This window comes from Neomonachus schauinslandi, chromosome 2 (genome assembly GCF_002201575.2).
Source record: "Neomonachus schauinslandi chromosome 2, ASM220157v2, whole genome shotgun sequence".
Classification (NCBI taxonomy): Eukaryota; Metazoa; Chordata; class Mammalia; order Carnivora; family Phocidae; genus Neomonachus; species Neomonachus schauinslandi.
In genome coordinates this window covers 35,995,769-36,011,869 of record NC_058404.1, presented here as the reverse complement: position 1 = coordinate 36,011,869, position 16,101 = coordinate 35,995,769, and the positions used below count along the sequence as shown (strand labels likewise).

The 16,101-nt window shown below is 38.3% G+C and overlaps 1 protein-coding gene across 1 annotated transcript in view; it reads right to left on the bottom strand.

Moving 5' to 3' along the window:
* The window catches only part of LOC110573134 (disintegrin and metalloproteinase domain-containing protein 32-like), a 191,288-nt gene that overhangs the window by 36,950 nt on the left and 138,237 nt on the right, over positions 1-16,101 (bottom strand). Inside the window, exon 15 of the mRNA XM_021681555.1 lies at positions 155-260. Coding sequence (XP_021537230.1) covers positions 155-260 — 106 coding nt within the window. The remainder of the gene's footprint in view (positions 1-154; positions 261-16,101) is intronic.

Genomic DNA, 16,101 nt, shown 5'->3' with positions numbered 1-16,101 from the left:
GAAAGATGTCAGGGCTACAGAATTTGATTTAAGATTCACTCCCATACACATGTGATACTTGAAACCACTGGAATGAATGACATATATAAAGAAAAACTAAAAATAGAATCTTATAGAACATAAGAAAAGTATCTTTAATATTTGCATAGCATACCTCCATAGACAGTATTGATAACTGCCTCTTTTATGACCACAGTTCCCAAACCTATCACCTTGAGAGTGTACTTCTTCATAGCAGGCAAATGGTGCATTTTTTGAACCTGCCAACATTAGAAATATATTTGGATTAAAACTCCCTTCCTTTTTCATCTTAGTCCATTCCCTCATATATTATATGTTTGCTTTGCCTTCTCTACTAGTATCTAATTCAGAAAATTTCCTAGTGAGATTTTAAGAAAAGAGAATTAAAGTGATAAGCAGTGCTCATGGTTATAAATCTTTTTGTTTCATTTTCGGTCATTTCCATCACAAAAGATATCACGAGGGGTAAGGAGAGTTATAGAAGCGTAAACCGTGAGAGTGCTCTGTGAAACAAAGCAATAGAGAGAATCCAAGAAAACTATACTTGCTTTCCTAGATTACAAGTAGGAATTCATAAAAAAAACCAGGTCTATAACAAAATCTCATTGAAGAAACCTAATTGTATCTTCAGGATGTCTAACATGAAGGGAGCAAAACTGCCAAACTATTTTTTCCTTCATTACTATATTTGGTTTTCATCACTGTGTAAAAAATTACCAAAATCTTGGGAACTTAAAACAACACCCATTTATAATATCACACAAGTGAGTTCTCTTTTTGCTCAAGAGACTCATAAGACCAAATAAAGTTATTGGCTGGGGCTGCACTCCCATCAGAGGCGAAAGTCCTCTTGTGAGCTCATTGGTTGTTGGTAGAATTCAAGTTTTTTTTATAGCCATACATTCCTTTTCTTATTATCTGCCAGGGGTTGCTCTTGGCTCCTAGGAATTCCCCTCACATCCTAATCACATGGCCCTCTCACAACATGACAGTTTATTTCTTCCAAGCCAACAAGAGAATCTCTCTGACATCTCCCATCTTTTAAAGGACTCACATGATTAGGTCAGGCGCACTCAGAATGATCTCCCTTTTGATTAACTCAAAGCTCACTAATTATGGACCTTAATAATTTCATCTTCAAAATTCCTTTATCTTTACTATATACTATAATCACAGGAATGATATTCCATCACATATTCACTGGTTCTGCTCCAACTCAAAGGGAGGGGATTATCCAAGGCCTGTACACTAGGAGAATCCTGAATTTGCATGGAACCACAAAAGACCCCAAATAGCCAAAGCAATCTTGAAAAAGAAAGCAAAGCTGGAGACATCACAATTCTGGACTTCAAGTTATATTACAAAACTGTAGTGATCAAAACAGTATGGTAAAACTGGCACAAAAATATATACATAGATCAATGGAACAGAATAGAAAACCCAGAAATGGGTTTTCTATTAATCTTTTCAATTAATTAATCTTTGACAAATCAGGAAAGAATATCCACAGGAAAAAGACATTCTCTTCAACAAATGGTGTTAGGAAAACTGGATAGCAACGTGGAAAGAATGAAGCTAGACTACTTTCTTACACCATACACAAAAATAAATTCAAAATGGATGAAAGATCTAAAGGTGAGACATGGAATCATGAAAATCCTAGGGGAGAATACAGTCAGTAACCTCTTTGACATCAGCTGTAGCAATTTCTTTCTAGATATGTCCCCTGAAGGAAGGGGAACAAAGGCAAAAATAAACTATTGGGGCTACATCAAAATAAAAAGCTTCTGCACAGTGAAGGAAACAATCAATAAAACTAAAAGGCAACCTATGGAATGGGAGAAAATATTTGCAAATGGCCTATGTGATAAAGGGGTAGTATCCAAAATAGATAAAGAACTTGTCACACTCAACACCCAAAATAATCCAATTAAAATGGGCAGCAGACATGAACAGACATTTTTCCAAAAAAGACATACAGATGGCCAATGGACACATGAAAATATGCTCAACATCACTCATCATCAGTGAAATACAAATCAAAACTAAAATGGGATATCACCTGTCACCTGTCAGAATGGCTAAAATTAATAACAGGAAATAACAAATGTTGGCAAGGATGTGGAGAAAGGGGAACCCTCTTGCACTGTTGGTGGGAATACAAACTGGTGCAGCCATTCTGGAAAACAGTATGGAGGTTCGTAAAAATGTTAAAAATAGAACAATCCTAGGATCCAGCAATTACACTACTAGGTATTTACCCAAAAGCTACAAAAATACTGATTCAAAGGGACACATGCACCCTGATGTTTATAGCAGCATTATCTATAACAGCCAAATTATGGAAAAAGCCCAAATGTCCACTGACTGATGAAAGGATAAAGAAGATGTGGTATACATATACAATGGAATATTACTCAGCCATAAAAAAAGAATGAGATCTTGGGGCACCTGGGTGGTTCAGTCTTTAAGCATTTGCTTTCAGCTCAGGTCATGATCCCAGGGTCCTGTGATCGAGCCCCGCACCAGGCTCCTTGCTTCTCCCTCTCCCTCTACCTCTGCCCCTCCCCCTGCTTGTGTGCTCTCTCTCTCAAATAAATAAATTAATTAATAAAGAATGAGATCTTGTCATCTGCAATGACATGGATAGAGCTAGAGAATATTATGCTAAGCAAAATCAGTCAGAGAAAGACTAATACCATCTGATTTCACTCATATGTGGAATTTAAGAAACAAAATAAATGAGCAAAGGGGGAAAGAGAGACAAACCAAGAAATGGATCCTTAACTATAGAGAACAAACCAATGGTTACCAGAAGGGAGGTGAGTGGAAGCATGAGTTAAATAGGTGATGGAAATTAAGGAGTGCACTTGTGATGAGCATTGTGTGTTGTATGGAAATGCTGAATCACTATAATGTACATCTGAAGCTAATATTACACGGTATGTTAACTAAATGTAATTTAAATAAAAACTTAAAGAAAAAAAGAATTCTGCCTAGCAGTTACCTTCTGTAAAATGAAACTTCCTAAATACAGCTGCCTCATCTATAAAAGAAACAATATCTACCTCAATGGATTGTTAGGAGAATTAAGATGATGTTTATTTAGCCACTGTGAATTCCCATCTAATCCTTCCCCATTTTCTTTTATGATCAAGGGGGTTTTTCTTGTTTTCCTGCTCCTTTCATTAATTACATTTCCCCCCACATTCTTTTTCTTCCTTTACCATTTCCTAATTCTCTTTTCACCATTTTTAAACATTGGTCCATCAAAGGTGACTGTATAGATACCATTAGGAATGGTGATGTTATTTCTAAGTATTCACAATGTTTAATCAGTTCACTTGTAAATCTGAGATACCAGGTTAGGAATGCCAATTCAGGGCTTGTTAACACCAAGATATTATTCAAGAAAAGTCAGAAATTGGATAATTCAGTCCCATTTGGAGAGATAATATAAAAATTGTATTTAGTCATAGACTAACTTACAATGGTTCAACTTAACAATTTTTCAAATTTATGATGGTGTAAAAGCAATATACATTCAGTAGAAACTATAGTCACTTATGATGCTGGGCAGCAGCAGCAAGCCACAGTTCCCAGTCAGCCATACAATCTTAAGTGTAAACAACCAATACACTTACAACCATTCTGTAGCCATATAACAATTCTATTTTTATAGTATTCAAAAAATTACATGAGATATTCAACACTTTATTGCAAAATAGGCTTTGTGTTAGGTGATTTTGCCCTATTATAGGCTAATTAAGTGTTCTTTCTGAGCATCTCTAAGGGAGGGTAGGCTAAGTTATGATGTTCAGTAGGCTAAGTGTATTAAATGCATGGTTTATCAAGATATAACCCCATCATAAGTTGAGGAATATCTGTAGTCAGGTGAATTCTGTTGAAAGTGATGTTCTTCATCTAGCCTATTTTTTTATTAGTCCATCTATTGCATCTAAAGGTACCAATGAACTTTATTATTAATTTCTCTCTTGAATACCCTCTTTCATTAGTGTTAGGGACTTTCCCTCAGATCAGTGTGGGTTTTCCAGGGTGAGATGGAAACACTAAAAGGGCAACACTTTGCAAATGTGAAGTCACATGTCAAAATGTTCCCTTGTATCCAGTATACTGACCAAATCTACTAAGAGAATCTGTCCTTCCATAGTCCAAATAGTGTACTTAGGTTCCCTGTATCCTATTATCAAACACCATGAGGTACAATTAAATAATGAATGCACTGGCATAGATACTTGTGCATGGCTGGTACTAGGGCAGTAAATGTGAATGTTGGAAAATTATTGTAAATAATTTAGGCAATCTTCATAAATAGCATTGAGCATTAGGAATTTTGAGGCTATACTCCTTGACAACTATTAGAGACTACTAGCTTATGTTTCCATTTGAATGGCCACCCATCTCAACTAGAATAAACAGAGCCACTGAAATGTTAGCTAAAATTTTGGCTTTCATAACCTGATATCTGACTCAACTTCATCTTGTGACTAACAGGCATTTACAGTTTAACATACCCTAAAACCAAATTCTGATTTACCCCTAGACTTCCTTATTTCAGTTTTTAGGATCATTAGTCAACCAGATGTTCAGGCCAAAGCAGAAATCATCCTTGATTTCTTTCTTCTCCTCACTACCTGCCTCTACCACCTAATCCAAGTCTTACTGACACTATTTCCTAAATATAGCCAGAGTATGATCACTTCTTACCTTCTCAATGGCTACAAGTCTAGGCTGAGCGTTCATCAATTTCTCTTCTAATATTCTATAAAAGCCTTCTAATTGACTCCCTACTTCCGTTCTCCACTCCCTATAGTACATTCTGCATACCATAAATCAGAGTGATTTTTTTAAATATAAAAATCATGTATCAGTCTCTGACTTAAATATCTCAAATGGCTTCCTATTTACACCAAGGATAAAATCTAATTTTCTTACCATGATCTTTACTCAGCTTGGTTCATCACAACTCAGCAACACTGTCCTTCTTTTTATGTTTACTACCTGAACCCTTCTCTGGACTATAACCTCCATAACAACAGAAATCTTTTTTTGTCTTGTACATCACTGAGTTTCCAGTGCTAGAAGAGTAGTGCCATGCCCAATTAAGGTGTTAGATAAATATTTATTGAGGGAATGAAAAAATCAACACCTTGAGTAACTATATCCCATAATCTTTCTTCCTTATGGAGTTTGACATCCAAAACCAAGGTCTCCAACATGAATTACACTTATTCTATTTGAGGCAATAGAGATTTTTAAAGATTAATATTTGAAACAAACTTCTTAGTGATATCTTCTAAATTATGTTCCCAATGTCAACTCACTAATTTCATTGTATTTTCTGTTTTGTGGTCCCCCAAATATTTTTATTGAAAGAGGGAATATAAATCCTACATTTTTCAAAGAATTTTCAGATCAAACCAATTTAAATTTTCCACAAATGAATGATGAGAGGAGAGAGTAGAAATCTTTTCCTCATGGCTTCTAAAACAGTCTTAAAGAGGCATTGAAGATAAGCATAAACTTACTAAATCTGAAGCCCCTTGACCTGTAATTCTTTTCCACCTCCAATAAACTATAGATTACTACTCTACACCAGCTGAAATGATGGAGAAGTATCATTTCTAATAAGTCCAGAAAATTCATAAAAAATTATGAGACTAAGAACAGACAGACTAATGAAACATAATTTATTACACTGGTATTGAAGGAAGAAATACAGGTATTTTATCTTTCTTTCTCTTGTTTTCATTTATGTTTACACTCCAGCTTCATTTTTCTATTTCATTAGGCCAACCTTCCTCCACATGGTCAAAAGCATAGCTCCTAAAAACTCTAGGGCTTTACATATGATAGTTTTGAGTCCTTAGAGGGAAATTTCTCTTGGTTCAACTGTCTAGAAATTCCAGAAAAGAGATTCAGAACTTCTCCAACTCCCTTAACATGAGTCAGATGCTCACTTAACATGGACCAACTGTATCAAGATAGGAGAGTACGGCAATTGGACCAGGCCTGGGTAGGTACCCACTACAGTACAATCAAATATGAATAAAGGTATTATAAGACCATACTATAATAATAGGATATTTCCCACAGTAACCATGTGGATACTGGACAGTTCCTGGAAAGTGGTACTAGGAAAATCCTATCTGAGATCTCTACAGAAAAAGATGAATCTAGAAGCTTACTGTGAAATCTTGCTTATCATCAATAAAACAGTTCATGACACTTTGATCCATACTGATCTCTGCCTTCTCTATATAAACTTTGGCACTCCAGACAAACATGACTAGTAGGAAGAGTATCCTGCTACCAACACCTCTAATGACTAATGCTGAGCTAAAGAGAGAGGAAAGATAACACAGAAACTGGCAATTGTTCCCCATATCCACTCCTTTTTTTTTTTCCATTTAGTAATAGAAGTTTCTTATTATTAGCAGGGCAACAAACCCCAAGCTAAAAAAAAAAACATTTCTCAGACTCTCTTGCAACCAGATGTGGTTATGTGACTAGGTTCTGGTCATTGGAAAATCAGCAGACATTACATATCCAAATCATCAAGTTAATGGCAGTAAATAAAAGGTAGTTACAGTTTCATTTCCTCTTTCCTGGATTCCATAGGCTGGTATAAAGATTTTGTGCTGGGAAACTATCTTCTTTTTTTTTTATTATTGTTATGTTAATCACCATACATTACATCATTAGTTTTTGATGTAGTGTTCCATGATTCATTGTTTGTGTATAACACCCAGTGCTCCATGCAGAACGTGCCCTCTTTAATACCCATCACCAGGCTAACCCATCCTCCCACCCCCCTCCCCTCTAGAACCCTCAGTTTGTTTTTCAGAGTCCATCGTCTCTCATGGTTTGTCTCCCCCTCCGATTTTCTCCCCTTCATTCTTCCCCTCCGGCTATCTTCTTCTTCTTTTTTTTTTCCTTAACATATATTGCATTATTTGGGGAAACTATCTTCTACCAGAGACATAAGGTATGGCTGAGCAAGAAGAAAGACCACAGATTCTTAGAAAATGTCATAGAGCGAAGTCGCTGAGATGTCTTTAACAACATGCCTAACTCCGGAATATTATATGAGAAAGAAAAAACTTTTGAACCACTGTATTTGTATAGTAACAATTTACTTTATTCTTTAACCCATAAAGGGAATTGCCACTGTGGTAAACCAAAACACTTTAGGAATGTGTGTCCTATACAAAATATATTATACCAGATGCCACAGTTTACTAGTAACAGGAAGATCAGATTGATCCATACAGAGCTCCAAACTGAGCCAGTATTTGAGGACAGTGGGAGCTCAGGTAGCCAGCTCAACCTATGTAAATATATTTTAGGAATTGGAGAGTTTGGAATATTGAATTAAGTGAGATCAGCTATTAACATAAGCAGTCTTACAAACACTTTATAAGCAATCCATTACCATTCATGAGATCACACACTAAGCTCAGTTGAATGACCGCTTGAATACTTGTTTTCCATTATGTAATTCCTGAAACTTCCTATTGATCTTATTCTCACCTTTATAAATTCTACTATTTCTGTTTCTAAGATAACTTCATTTTACCTCAGATAAATGCACAAGTACTATCACAAGTACTATCAATAGCCACAGTCCCTGTCTTCCTTGTATTGGTTATACCAACAAGTGTACTTACAAAGAAGTTTTCTAGGGCCCAAAGACAGTGGGGCATCATCTATACTGGAACTGAAAATGTATGACAGTCTGGGATTTGGGGCCAAATATTAATTAAATAAGTTGACTCCCTCTTAATATTAACATTTAGAAAGTACTTTATGGTAAGGAATTTCTGAGGCCTTGATTTCTTATTAAGATTATCCTATATATTTTATAAAGAAATGAACTAGGAAGATCTAGTAAGCTAAGGACACACACTTACCTTTCTTCCATTTAAAAAATTGTACTGAGGAAGAATAAGATCAGCCAGATGGCAAAGTAGGGGATGCCAGCCTTCACCCCCTCACACACACAAAAAAACAAGAAGACCACTATCTACAAATGAAAATAGCACTGGAAGGGCTCAAGAGTATCATTTAAGAACTTACAGCTATGTGATGAGCACCCCCCCAAAAAAAAGGAGGAGACACCTGGAAACAACTAGAACAAAGATGGGTGGGAGCTCTCAGTAACATGCAGCAGATGCCACCATAGTACCCAGTGGCCTGCTCTGCAGAAGACACTGGCAGACTTTGCCACTGGGGACCTCAACAATCCTCATGACAGCCGTAGACTTCCCATAGCTTTCACAGTAGAAAATCCCAGTGTTCACCTGGAGCTCCAGAAAGACACTAGTAGTTTTTGCCACTGAGGTAATCAACAGCCATCCCCACTGCTGACCCTCCAGATAAGAGACGTTGCTATGCCCCACTCAGAAAGAGTTGATGTTCTGCTCTCTCAGAACCAGGGCTGCCACCCCTCTTTCCAAATACTGCAGGTGCCCCAGACGCCAGAGCTATAGCTGCTCCACATGCACCCACATTTTAGGCACAAGAGCCACTGCCCCTTTGTGCTACTCAAATAGACCCTGGATCCACTGTTGCTCAGTGAGCACATGCTTCCCAGTCCCTACCTCCAGGAATCCTCCAAGAACACCTGTGCCTAAGGTAGCAGAGCCACTGACACTCTGGGCTAGCCATGGCCCCAGACCTTGGCATGCTTTCACTCTATAAGTGCTCCAACCTCAGCCCTATCACTACAACAGAGGCACTGTGCATCAGACACCATTGCCACTGCCACCTCCACCACCACCACCTCCACCACCACCACCACCATCACCACCATCACCTTGAAGTGAAGAACCCAACAATGAAGAACCCAACAACCTTGCCACAGCTTTGGTCATTTGAGGACCCCTGCAATCTTCACTGGCACTGACCTCAGCTGAAGAAGCTGCATAGAGACTGTGCCACAGCGCCTTCCCTGGAGCTGTAATCTCTATACTTCACTGAGAGAATGCCTCCCAACACACTCACCCACAGGTAAAGGTATTTCCCCATCAAAACCAGTCCATAAACTCTGGAAAAGGATACTACTCTATCAAATATGCAAAAAATGCAAAGACAAAAGAAACACAAAAAATCCAGGAATTTGTTTAAATTTTCACCATTAAACTATCTTATAGTTTGTCAAGTGCTTTTTCTGCATCTAATGAAAGAGTCATATGATTTTTACCCATTATTTCTTTCTTTATTTATTTATTTTTAATTTTATTATGTTATGTTAGCCTGGTGACAGGTATTAAAGAGGGCACGTACTGAATGGAGCACTGGGTGTTATATGCAAATAATGAATCATGGAACACTACATCAAAAACTAATGATGTAATGTATGGTGATTAACATAACATAATAATTTAAAAAATTTTTTAAAAAGAGAAGGGAATCAAAGCATACTACTACGAAAAATCACAAATTCACAAAGGAAGGCAGGAAGAGAGGAAGAAACAAGAAACAGCAAAATAACAATCAACAAGTTGGAATTAGTAAGTCCTTGCCTATCCATAAACAGTCTAAATGCAAATGAATTGAATTTTCTAATCAAACGACATAGAGTTGCTTCATGAATGGGTAGAAAAACCATACCCAAGTATATGCTGCCCACAAGAAAACCACTTCAGCTATAAGGACACACATAAGCAAATGTAGAGGAATGGAAAAAGATTTTCCATGCAAGTGGAAAACAAGCAAGCAGGGATAGCTATATGTCAAACAAAATGGACTGTAAGCCAAAATGGCAACAAGAAGGGAAAAAAGATCATTATACAATAAGGCAGTCAATTCTTCAAGATATGACAATCATAAATATATATGCACCCAACATTGTAGTACCTAAATATCATATGCAAGTACTAAGAAAACTGAAGGGAGAAACTTGACAACAATACAATAATACTACAGGAATTAAAGATTCCACTTTCTACAATGGATAGATATCCAGACAGAAAACCAACAAGGAAAAGCTGGACTAAGACCAGACCTTGGACCAAATGGATATAACAGACACATACAGAATATTCCATTTAGCAGCAGCAGAATACACATTCTTCTCAAGTGTGCATGGAACATTCTCCAGGACAGATCATATGGTAAGTCATAAAACAAGTCTTAGCAAATTTAAGACTGAAATCATACAAAGTAACTTTTCCAACAACAATGATATGGAACTGAAAATTAACAATAGAAAGAAATCTGGAAAACACCAATATGTGGAAAATAGAGAACATGCTCTGAAACGACTGGTGGGTCAAAGAAGAAATCAAACATGAAATCAAAAAATAAACTGAAACAAATGAAAATGGAAGAACAGGGGGGCGGAGCAAATTGGCGGAGGAGTAGGAGACCTGGATTTCGTCTCCTGATCAAACCATTCTGAACACCTACAAACTCAACAGGAGATCGAAGAAAAGAAGAGCAACAACTCTCTCATCAGAAAAGCGACCACTTTCTGGAAGGTAGGACGTGCGGAGAAGTGAATCCGAGGCGATATTCGGGAGGATAGACGGCGGGGGAGGGGCCTCCGGCGGCCGCTTCTGGCAAGTGATAGAGCCGCGGAGCATAGAATCGGAACTTTTAAAAGTCGGCTCCACCGAGGGACGTCACTCTGGTGGCTAAGCGGGGGGTGGAACCCTCCGGGACAGTGTGGTCTCAGGACCCTCGGGGTCACAGAAAGACCGGGGGTGCCTGAGTGTGGCAGAGCTCCCAGGTATCGGAGCAGGGAAGCCGGCTGCAGAGGCGGAGCCCAGGTGCGGGCTCTCAGCTCGGGGTTGCCATAAACCGTGATCCGTGGCACAGTCGGGCCACTGCTCCTCCAGCAGGGACCCAACAAGCGGCAGATCCGGGGAGACTCACCTTCCTCCCCCAGGAGGAGCCGCACAGGAGTGCGCCGCAGGGATCTGCTGGGTTTGGAGACTCCACCCGGGGTCGGGTGCCAGAGATAGAAACGCGCGGTCACAGGCCGGGTGAGCACGGAGTGCGGCTGGAGACCGGGGAGACGGGAGTGACTGACGGCTTTTCTCTGGGGGCTCACTGAGAAGCGGGGCCCCGAGTTCTTGGCTCCTCTGGGGCGGAGATTGGGAGGCCGCCATTTTCACTCTCCGCCTCCAAAGCTGTACGGAAAGCTCCAGGGAACAAAAGCCCCGGAGAGCAAACCCAAGCAGATTACTTAGCCGGGAGGGGGCAAGGGCGGGGCAATTCCGCCTCCGGCAGAGACATTTGGAAACCACGGCAACAGGCCCCTCCCCAGAAGATCAGCGAGAACAGCCAGCCAAGGCCAAGTTTACCCATCAATGAGAACGGCAGAACTCCAGCGCTAGGGGAATACTGCACATAGAATTCATGGCTTTTTTACCATGATTCTGTAGTCTTTCAAAGTTAATTTTTTTAACTGTCTTTTTTTCTTTTTTTTTCTTTTTGAATTTTTCTTTTTCCCTTTCTCAACCAACATCTTATATATCCCTTTTTTTAAAAAAAAACATTTTTATTTTTCATTTTTAGAGTCATATTCTACCCCTTCATAGTAGTTACCCGTATTTTTGGCTTATATATATAAGTTGTTCTCTCTTTAAAATTTTGAGATAGTTTCTTCTAACAGATTAAAATATACCCTAAATCTCTAGTATATGGTGTTTTCTATTCCCCTGCCTGATCACATCCTCTCCCTTTTTTTTTTCTTTTTTTAAATCCTCCTCTTTCTTTTTTCAAACAACTTCTTATCAATTCCTTTTATAAAATTTTTTATAATTTCCATCTTTACAGTCATATTCCATCCCTTCATCATATCAACCCTTATTTTTGTACATATATAAGTTTTTCTTTCTTTAAAATTTTGGGAGGCACTTTCTTCTAAAAAACCAAAATACACCCCAAATCTAGTGTGTGGCACTGATCTATATACCAGCCTGATCATATTTGATCACATTCTGGTTTTTTTGTTGTTCTTGTTTTGTTTTGTTTTGTTTGTTTTTGTTTTTATCTTTATCTTTTTCTTTTTTTTCTTTTTCTTTTTTCTCGCTTTCCCTTTCTTTTCCCACTGCTTCAAGTCTTTTCTGATTTGTTTAGAGTATATTTTCTGGGGACGTTGTTACTCTGCTAGCATTTTGTTCTCTCATTAATCAATTCTCCTCTGCACAAAATGACAAGATGGAAAAAATCACCTCAACAAAAAGAACAAGAGGTAGTACCGACTGCCAGGGACCTACTCAATATGGACATTAGTACGATGTCAGATCTAGAGTTCAGAATCATCACTTTAAAGATACTAGCTGGGCTTGAAAAAAATATGGAAGTTATTAGAGAAACCCTTTCTGGAGAAGTAAAAGAACTAAAATCCAACCAAGTAGAAATCAAAAAGGCTATTAATGAGGTGCAATCAAAAATGGGGGCGCTAACTGCTAGAATAAATGAGGCAGAAGAGAGAATCAGTAATATAGAAGATGAAATGATGGAAAATAAAGAAGCTGAGAAAAAGAGAGATAAACAACTACTGGATCATGAGGGCAGAATTCGAGAGATAAGCGATACCATAAGACGAAACAACATTAGAATAATTGGGATGCCAGAAGAAGAAGAAAGAGAGAGAGGGGCAGAAGGTATAATGGAGCAAATTATAGCAGAGAACTTCCCTAATTTGGGAAAGGAAACAGGCATGAAAATCCAGGAAGCACAGAGAACCCCTCTCAAAATCAATAAAAATAGGTCAACACCCTGATCTAATAGTAAAACTTACGAGTCTCATAGACAAAGAGAAAATCCTGAAAGCAGCTTGGGAGAAGAGATATGTAACCTACAAGGGTAGAAACATTAGATTGGCAACAGACCTATCCACAGAGACCTGGCAGGCCAGAAAGGACTGGCAGGATATATTCAGAGCACTAAATGAGAAAAATATGAAGCCAAGAATACTCTATCCAGCTAGGCTGTCATTGAAAATTGAAGGAGAGATAAAAAGCTTCCAGGACAAACAAAAACTAAAGGAATTTGCAAACACAAAACCAGCCCTACAGGAAATCTTGAAAGGGGTCCTCTAAGCAAAGAGAGAGCCTACAAGCAATATAGACCAGAAAGGAACACAGACAATATACGGTAACAGTCACCTTACAGGCAATACAATGGCACTAAATTCCTATCTTTCAATAGTTACCCTGAATGTAAATGGGCTCAATGCCCCAATCAAAAGACACAGGCTATCAGACTGGATTAAAAAACAAGACCCATCGATATGCTGTCTGCAAGAGACACATTTTAGAACCAAAGACACCCCCAGATTTAAAGTGAGGGGGTGGAAAACCATTTACCATGCTAATGGACACCAAAAGAAAGCTGGGGTGGCAATCCTTATATCACACAAATTAGATTTTAAACCAAAGACTGTAATAAGAGATGAGGAAGGACACTATATCATACTTAAAGGATCTATCCAACAAGAAGATCTAACAATTGTAAATATCTATGCCCCTAACATGGGAGCAGCCAATTATATAAGCCAATTAATAACAAAAGCAAAGAAACACATTGACAACAATACAATAATAGTGGGGGACTTTAACACCCCCCTCACTGAAATGGACAGATCGTCTAAGCAAAAGATCAACAAGGAAATAAAGACTTTAAATGACACACTGGACCAAATGGACTTTACAGACATACTCAGAACATTCCACCCCAAAGCAACGGAATACACATTCTTCTCTAGTGCCCATGGAACATTCTCCAGAATCGATCACATCCTAGGTCATAAATCAGGTCTCAACCGGGACCAAAAGATTGGGATCATTCCCTGCCTATTTTCAGACCACAATGCTTTGAAACTAGAACTCAATCACAAGAGGAAAGTCAGAAAGAACTCAAATACATGGAGGCTAAAGAGCATCCTACTGAAGAATGAATGGGTCAACCAGGAAATTAAAGAAGAATTAAAAAAATACATGGAAACCAATGAAAATGAAAACACAACTATTCAAAATCTTTGGGATGCAGCAAAGGCAGTCCTAAGAGGAAAGTATATAGCAATACAAGCCTTTCTCAAGAAGCAAGAAAGGTCTCAAGTATACAACCTAACCCTACACCTAAAGGAGCTGGAGAAAGAACAGCAGATAAAGCCTAAACCCAGCAGGAGAAGAGAAATAATAAAGATCAGAGCAGAAATCAATGAAATAGAAACTAAAAGAACAGTAGAACAGATCAACGAAACTAGGAGCTGGTTCTTTGAAAGAATTAACAAGATTGATAAACCCCTGGCCAGACTTATCAAAAAGAAAAGAGAAATGACCCACATCAACAAAATCATGAATGAAAGAGGAGAGATCAGAACCAACACCAAAGAAATACAAACAATTATAAGAACATATTATGAGCAACTCTATGCCAGCAAATTAGATAACCTGGAAGAAATGCATGCATTCCTAGAGATGTATCAACTACCAAAACTGAACCAGGAAGAAACAGAAAACCTGAACAGACCTATAACCACTAAGGAAATTGAAGCAGTCATCAAAAATCTCCCAAAAAAAAGCCCAGGGCCAGATGGCTTCCCAGGGGAATTCTACCAAACATTTCAAGAAGAATTAATACCTATTCTTCTGAAACTGTTCCAAAAAATAGAAATGGAAGGAAAACTTCCAAACTCGTTTTATGAGGCCACCATTACCTTGATCCCAAAACCGACAAAGACCCCATCAAAAAGGAGAATTACAGACCAATATCCCTGATGAACATGGACGCAAAAATTCTCACCAAAATACTAGCCAATAGGATCCAACAGTACATTAAAAGGATTATTCACCATGACCAAGTGGGATTTATCCCTGGGCTGCAAGGTTGGTTCAACATCCGCAAATCAATCAATGTGATACAATACATTAACAAAAGAAAGAAAAAGAATCATATGATCCTCTCAATAGATGCAGAAAAAGCATTTGACAAAGTACAGCATCCTTTCTTAATCAAAACTCTTCAGAGTATAGGTATAGAAGGTACATACCTCAATATCATAAAAGCCATCTATGAAAAACCTACAGCGAATATCATTCTCAATGGGGAAAAACTGAGAGCTTTCCCCCTAAGGTCAGGAACGCGGCAGGGATGTCCACTATCACCACTGCTATTCAACATAGTATTGGAAGTCCTAGCCACAGCAATCAGACAACAAAAAGAAATCAAAGGCATCCAAATTGGCAAAGAAGAAGTCAAACTCTCACTCTTTACAGATGATATGATACTTTATGTGGAAAACCCAAAAGACTCCACCCCAAAACTGCTAGAACTCATACATGAATTCAGTAGAGTGGCAGGATATAAAATCAATGCCCAGAAATTAGTGGCATTCCTATACACCAACAACAAAACAGAAGAAAAAGAAATTAAGGAGTCGATCCCATGTACAACTGCACCTAAAACCATAAGATACCTAGGAATAAATCTAACCAAAGAGGCAAAGGATCTGTACTCAGAAAACTATAAAATACTCATGAAAGAAATTGAGGAAGACACAAAGAAATGGAAAAACATTCCATGCTCATGGATTGCAAGAACAAATATTGTGAAGATGTCCATGCTACCTAGAGCAATCTACACATTCAATGCAATCCCCATCAAAATACCATCCACTTTTTTCAAAGCAATGGAACAAATAATCCTAAAATTTGTATGGAACCAGAAAAGACCCCGCATAGCCAGAGGAATGTTGAAAAAGAAAAGCAAAGCCGGCGGCATCACAATTCCGGACTTCCAGCTCTATTACAAAGCTGTCATCATCAAGACAGCATGGTACTGGCACAAAAACAGACACATAGATCAATGGAACAGAATAGAGAGCCCAGAAATGGACCCTCAACTCTATGGTCAACTCATCTTTGACAAAGCAGGAAAGAATGTCTAATGGAATAAAGACAGTCTCTTCAACAAATGGTGTTGGGAAAATTGGATAGCCACATGCAGAAGAATGAAACTGGACCATTTCCTTACACCACACACAAAAATAGACTCCAAATGGTTGAAAGACCTCAATGTGAGACAGGAGTCCATCAAAAT